The sequence below is a fragment of the Artemia sp. Qi Xiang Cuo genome, chromosome 5 (assembly GCF_049724085.1).
Source record: "Artemia sp. Qi Xiang Cuo chromosome 5, ASM4972408v1, whole genome shotgun sequence".
Classification (NCBI taxonomy): domain Eukaryota; kingdom Metazoa; phylum Arthropoda; class Branchiopoda; order Anostraca; family Artemiidae; genus Artemia; species Artemia sp. Qi Xiang Cuo.
In genome coordinates, this window is record NC_142798.1 from 84,946,304 (window position 1) to 84,954,071 (window position 7,768).

The following is a 7,768-nucleotide window of genomic DNA, read 5'->3' on the forward strand; positions in this document are numbered from 1 at the left end:
TATTCCATCGTGATATTTTCTGACAATGCCCTTTTTATTTTTCTGGCAATTTCACTGTCTATTATCACATTATTTTTACACAGGTAACAGTTTCGACACGTAGACAAGATATGGTTTACGATATTAGTAGAAGAGTAGGCCTTTCTTTTATTGATCTTCCGTTGAATGCTAATACCCGAAAGGTGACGATTGGATGTATCAGTAGGTAATGTGTTACCTGCAACAGTACCAAGGAGTTGTCCTCTATCATCAATGATTATTTTTATGTTGGCATTCTCTTTGAGTGCAATCATCTCTGGAGATCTCAATCTCGCATAACCACCAACATAAGAGTTGAATTTTTTCAGTATTCCAAAGAAATTCAATTCCTTACTGTCATGACAATGCATGCATACATTTACAATAGTGCTACCAACTTTACTTGTTTAAAAGTTTAAATAATTCTATTTTTAAGAATTAAATGCTACAATAACCTTGTTATTTAAACACACTTTATTAAAATTATCCATATTCCCTTTTTTTTTTTAAAGATATGACTTATGTCTTTATCGTTCCACTGCGTAAAAAATACTGATTTAATACATGCAATAGATTAGGTAGTGTCAGTAACCGGTCATAGAATACCGGTGGGGAAGTCACATCGTGTCTCTGACCAATCACAGAGCGCAATTGTTAGAACTGTAAGCATATTTTGACATTTTAAGTTATTTAAAAAAAGAAAAAAATAAATAAATTTGAAAAATTTCGATGTTTTAAAAAAGATTTTTTTTTTGAGAAAAAAAAAACAACAACAAATGTTTACATAAAAATAGTACTTAGAGCTCACTCTTAAACATCCACAAACGATGGTCCCATGATATAGAATAGTTTTTAACATGTCTTATGGATTTATCACGATCAGGTATGTTCTTAGGTATCCACAGTGCGAAGAACCTAACCTCGTCTTCAGGACGGTGATAACCCCCCCTCAAATTTAGGACACTTAAACTCTTCTAGATTGAAAAGTGGAATCCTAGGGTCACACTTTTGAATTAAAACTTTATCTGTATGTATATTGCCCCTTACGTAGAGTGCTTCAACTCCGAAAAAGCTGCAAATTCCACTGACTTCCTCCTGGACATTTTTCAGTTCCTGACCAGTATTATTAAGTGGTGTAATCACTCTATCATAGAATCCCAGTCTGTTTATATAACATAATGTAGTACACCACAAGCTTTTATCATACTCAAACAGATTACAGTTCACTAACCAATAACCATTTAGGGTTAACTTACCTTTTTAGTGGGTGACCATTTAGGGTTCTCCTATATGCTGAATATGAAAGAGTGGTCCCTGGCATGCTGGATCTGAAAGTGTATTTTCTACTCATGATTTGATGGAAGATTTATAATCTGTTGAAAATATACTATTGTTACAATTGATTAAAGTTAAATTAAATTCGTCTATTAAAATTTTTGAAATTGTGTAAAAATTAATATAAATTAATTTATAAATCAAAATGTACAGAAACATTAAAAAAAAAAAAAAAATCTCTTTGGTCGCTGAAGCATTTTGATGTTTTGGAATGCTTAGTATAACGATATCACGGTGTATAACAATATCACAGGGTATTTCATTGCGTGATTTAATAGACTAAAGCGTCTCAAATCTCTACCATTATACAAAAGGCTATGTTTGTCCTTTTTATGTGTTTTTACAAGTGTCCTTAACTGTTTTCTTTTTTCACTTTAATCGTTGTCAATTTGTAAAGGGATATTTTCACCGTGTATATTGGTAGCTTGCATCGATGTGGTATCGTTCCATCTTGGTCGTTTTTCGGGGGGAGAGTAATTGCATGAAACCACTTCCTCCTTAAAAAAAAAAAGAATAAAAATCTAGTAAGGAAAAAATAAACCCACTTTTACAGATAAATTTTACCTCTAAAGTTGATTCTGATGTTTTTAGCGCTCTATGTTTTAGTGCATTAGAAATATTCAAAAAAAATTCTGTATATGAAAGGGGCTGTCCCCTCCTTAACGCCTCGCTCTTTACGCCAAAATTTGACTCTGTCTCACGACTTTTTTTTTTTTTTAAACAATAAAAAAATTTAGCGTAAAGAGCATGGCGGTGAGGAGGGGACAGTCCCTTTCATATACAGAATAATTTCTGTTCATTTTAAGTTTTAATGTTGCTCCTTACTTTCAGTTAAAAAAAAACTTGTTTTTTTCAATTAATCAATACAAAGATTGCAAAAAAAGCTTCTCTTATTTCAAACCCATGAAATAAAATACGATCGTTTCCAATTTGACTGCAAAGAAATGCTAAGCCTCGTACAATTTGTTAGCTCTGTCGACGTGATAGAAAAAATGTGCGTTAAAGCCTATTTGGATTCATTTTGAGTCGAAGTTTTAATTAGTCTTTGTCGACAGTACGTCAACATCTATTATTTTGCTCAGACCCTAAATCCGGTAGTCGATCTATCTGTGCGCTTACTGTAGTTCTGACAAGGTCCAAAAATCTTCTGAGTAACTTCAACGGTGTTTTTTTTTTTTACTTTAATGGAGAAGACCACTAAAGTCATAACCTGTAAAATTCTTGACAGACTAAGCTCTGGGTACTCACTCAGTGAAGGGAATTACAAAAAGTCGACTAGAGTTCAAACATAAAACGATCAGAGTAGCTGTGACTGTCGAGCAGGGTTGCCATCACCCTACTCGAAGACCAAAAAGTGGTATTTTCCAGAGCTAAATTTTACCGTTAATGACACCAACTATGGCAGGGGGAATTAAAAACGCTCAGAAATAAATGAAATTCGATTGGATGACAAAAGAGGATTATTGTGATTATTCTTTTGAATGGAAACCTAGTAAAAAGAAAAAGAAAAGATTTTGCAAAGTAAAGACAAAGAAAAGTAAAGTAGTAATTAAATAAATAAAAAGGTTCTTTATGTCCAGAAACCGAATTTTAAGGTCACAGTTTCAGTTTTGGCTAGAATTCCAGTTGTTGGTATAAATTCTATTCCTTCTTGAGCAGTTGCCTTTGAAAAATATAACGTTTTAGCTCAGGATGACCAACGCGTCTTTTTGCTGTGAAGCTTATTATTGTTGACCACTGATTTTCGGTGATTTTTGAGTGATTTTGATGAAATATTGGTGATTTTCGGTGATTTTCTTGGTGAAAAAATGGTGATTTTTGGTGATTTTCTTAGTGAAATACTGGTGATTTTTATTTCGTTGTGGTGGCAACCCTGCTGCCGAGAGTAAAACACTAAGTCGACATTAATTCAGCTATTGTCAATTAAAACCTAAAGTCCCATCGAACTCTATGTATGTATGTACGCTCTCTTGGTATTATTTTGACGACGGATTTTTTCCTCCTTTTCCATTTGGTCAACAGAAAAATGCAACAGTTTTTGGTAAAAACTGAAAAGAAAAAAATTTTTAATTATCATCATAATTAGAATATTTTGGTTAACCTTTAATCTATTAAATATAGAGCAATTTCTTCAACTAAAATTAAGGAGCAACATTCGTAGTTCAAAAATGCTTGTTAATCTAATTTCAGGCCCTTGTGTTTCAGGCGAGTCGTTCTTAATGAATTGGGATGTCACACTTTAGCGTAAAAAGCTAGGTATTGAGGAGGGGGTAGCCCCCTCATATACGGAATGATTTCCATTCGTATTAGCCTTTAATATCGCTCTTTACTAGCAGTTGAAAAAACTTTTTATTAGATTTCAGATACTTTTTCAGATAATGTCGTGAAATCCCCCCCCCTCGTCCCTGAACATTACTCCCACGAAAAATACTTCCCTGGCCCGTTCCTCCCTTTGAAAGTCCCCCCCCCCGGGCATTCCCCTTAAAAAAATTCTATTTTCACTGAAAATTTCCCCAGGAAAATTTCAGGCGCACAATTAGGCCTGGGATATTCTCCTAAGCCTACTTTCACTTGAGAAAGGTTTTTTTTTTATATTAGTATGTGATTGTTTTTCAAATCATTCCCGAAATCCCCCCTCCACGGAAAATTTTTCCTGGACCTCGTCCCCTACCAACCGAAATAGTCCCCCCAGAAAAAGTCCCCCGCAAAGACTTTCTTCTGCGGAAAATACACCAGCACTCCCCGCAAAACCCCCCAGCCGCTACCCCCCATGTGGCCGAGGTCCCCCGGCCGCGTCCACTGGGAGATCTCCCCGTGACAACTTGAGTCGCCCAAGAGACAGTTCGACAAATCCTGGAAAGTACAATGAAATCTGGCAAAATCCCCTGTGTAAAATGTCCCCTGGAAGGTTTACCCCCGGGAACTTCCCTCCCTACGGAAAGTCCTTCCTGTGAAATATCGCCCCTGCGGAAAATCTCCCGCCCGCAACAAAAAAAAATCCGTAGGCTATACTTTCCAATGCTAACAATGGGCAAATTTCATACCTTACATTCTTAACCATTGCAATACCTTTACGCTAATACCTCTTCGCAAAAAATTCGCAAATCTCGTAAACTAAAGAAGTAATTACATCACTGTTGTTATCTCCATCATTAATCTCCAATAATGTAAATGCACCACTCATTTTTTTCCTCTTCTAATATACTTGCAAATAAAAACTATTCTCTTTGAATTCAATTCTCTTACTAATATGAATTGTAAAGAAAACTAAAAAGATACACCGGTTTTTCCGACACGGATCTAACCTAAAAAAAACTTGTATATCATGAAATAGAAATTCAGTTAATTGTGTCAGAAAAAACTTGAACCAGAACAGATTATACCCAACCTGTTTGGTACGGGCGCGTATTCAAAGTATATACCTTCAAGCAAATTCCATATGATATTTCAAATTACTATAGCTTCTATAGAAATGGTACCTCTTTGCAAATTACCCTGGTAACCCAATTACTTGAAAACCTACACACATATCTATGCCTCAGGAGTAAGTTTGCATTTAGGTTTTCAAGTGCCTATGGCCTTACTACTAACTTCAGACCCTTGCCCTGGGGAATGGGGGGGGGGGCAGTGATACTCAAAGACATAATTTGCGGACCTTTAAATTACGTTGAGAAAAATAAATATTTCAAAATTTTGATTGGATTTTTTGGGGGGAAATGGTGGGAGTGAGAGGGGGGTTTGTTGCCCTCCAATCACTTTTGACTATGAAAAAGTGCACTGGCTCTTTCAAATTCCAATCGAATAAGCTGTTTTCAAGATTTCTACGGCAACAAATGCCCATTTTAAAATTTCTATCAGATGCATTTCGGGAAAATACGAAGTGTGTGTGTGTGTGGAGGGGGGGGGGTTTAAACCCCCTTCGATCATTCAGAGTGTTAAAAAATGCACTAGAAATTCTGATCACCAGTCCATTGAACCGAGATTAATACGATCACCCTTTCTATATGAACCTTATATACCCCAAGGGCATAACTTACAACCCTTGCCCTGACGGCTCTGGGAGTTTGTAATCCGCAAACATATAATTTCCGAACCTTTAAATTACGTTGAACAAAATGGCAATCTCGAAATATTGATTGTATTTGTTTGGAGAAATGGTGGGCCTGGGAGGGGGCTAGTTACCCTCCATTTACTTTTGACTATTAAAAAGGGCACTTACCCTTTTAATTTGTTATCGAATGATCTCTTTTCGAAATTTCTAAGACAACAAATGGCCCTCTCAAAATTTCTATGAGATTTATTTAGGTAAAATACGAGGCTTGGGTGGGGGGGGGGGTATCCACCTTCCGATTACTCTTGAACTTGTGATTACCAATTGAATAAGCCCCTCCGAAATTTTACGATCCACCTTTATATATATACCATCGCTGTCCCCAGGGCATAGCTTAAAACCTTTGCCATGAGGGTTTTGAGTGGTTGTCATCCTCAAATACATAATTAGCTGACCTTTCAACAACTTTAAACATAATGGCTATCTAAAAGTTCGGATTGAGTGTGGTTTTGGAAATGGTGGACGTGGGAAGGGGGTTAGTTGCCTTCCAATCACTTTTGACTATTAGAAAGAGCACTAGCCCTTTCAATTTCTAAGATTTTTTTGAATTTTCTACGACAAGAAATGGCCATCTAAAAATTTCTATTAGATACATTTTGGGAAAATACGAAGAAGAAGGGGGGGGGGGGTATTCACCCTCCGAATACATTGATTCTTAAAAAGGATACTAGAGCATCTGATTTCGAATCAAATAAGCCAATTCCAGACTTTTTACAATCATCCCTTCTATATATACCTCATACACCCCAGGACTTAACTTACAACCATTGTCCTGAGGTTTTTTTTTTTTTTGGGGGGGGGGGGTGAATTCTCAAACACATAGTTCCCAGTCCTTTTAATGACGTTGAACAAAATGGCCATCTCAAAATATTGATTGGATGTGTCAGGGAAAATTGACGTGGGAGGCGTGGGAGGGGGTTAGTTGCCCTCCAATCTCTTCTGAATTTTAATAAAGGCACTAGCCCTTTATTAAGGTCCCCTTTAATAAAGGCATAAGCCCTTTATAAGTCCCTTTCTGAAGCCTATTGCTTATTCTAGGTGGGAGTAAAGGGTAATCTAAGCTTGGAAATTCTCACGGCGGCGGTAGACATCCAGGCAATGAGGCTTGGCCCTCTGTCCCTAGGCAGAATAGGAGATGCGCTAGTTCACCTCGAAGCGGTGAAGGGGTGTAGGCCTTAGTGAGCTCCGTGCCAACCAAGATAATGGCCATCATACTTCGGATTATCGCAAGACTGAGGACCTTGTTGTGTACATTATCCCGAAGAAATGCTCAATGATGATAGCAAATATAATGATGAAAAATTTGGATACGGCATCTCCGGTATTATGCGATGCGATGAGAATGGCACTCTCGTCGAAAAGTATGCTAGCTACTGTCCTATCAAGAAGACAAGGCCTAAATATCGGCTGCTGGAACCTGTGCTCGATTAAATGTTCATTGACACAAGCTCTTGTAGTGGATGAATTTTATCTTTATGACCTTGATATTCTGTGTGTTTTTGAGACGAGACTAAATGGACGTAACATTTTTACCCTTGAATCCTCGGCTGGGAAGGCCGTCTCTTTTTATAGCTCGGGACCATTAGATGGATCTGGTCGAGCAGGAGTAGGTATCCTGTTGTCCACCAAAGCAGTTGATGGACTCATCGAATATAAGCCTATGTCTGAGAGAATCGTACGGGGAAGAATTAAAGGTCGCACCAACAATCTGACTGTCCTTAGCGTTTACGCCCCAATAAGAGATGCCACTCAACAGCAAAAAGATCAGTTTTACAGTTACCTGCAGACAATCATTGTTAAGATTCCCCGGAAAGATATCCTCCTAATTAGAGGCGACTTCAATGCAAGAATCGGCGGAAAGCTGAATAACTCGGAACATGCGATCGGCAAGCACGGCCTCGGAGACAGGTGCACAAATGGAAACAGGCTTTTGCTGTTCGCAATTCACAAGCTGTGTCATACGTATACATGGGAATCCCGCGATGGAAGAATAAAAGCCCAAATAGATTATCTCTTTGTATCCCGATGATGGAAATCCATGGTGTTGGACTCGAGAGTGCACAGAGGTGCTGACACGGGATCGAAAAATGGATCTGACCACTTCTTGCTGATGACAAGGCTAAAGTACAGACTTAGCTCAAGGAGGACTACTATGCTGAGCCAGAAAATAGACGTGTCGAAGTTGAAAGTAGATGAGTACCGAGGAGCATTTGTCCTTGAACTCTCAAACCGCTTCGCTGTCCTTCAAGATGACACCGAGGAGGCAATCCCGACTGATCAGTGCCCCAAGATAAAGATTGAGAA

At 37.9% G+C, this 7,768-nt stretch overlaps 1 protein-coding gene across 1 annotated transcript; it reads left to right on the plus strand.

Annotated features, from left to right (window-relative positions):
- Nucleotides 1-6,740: 6,740 nt before the first annotated feature.
- LOC148952652 (protein CFDP2-like) lies at nucleotides 6,741-7,493 on the plus strand. The gene has a single exon (XM_089089249.1). The coding sequence runs from the start codon at nucleotides 6,741-6,743 to the stop codon at nucleotides 7,491-7,493; it is 753 nt and encodes a 250-aa protein (XP_088945375.1).
- The last annotated feature ends 275 nt before the right edge of the window (nucleotides 7,494-7,768 follow it).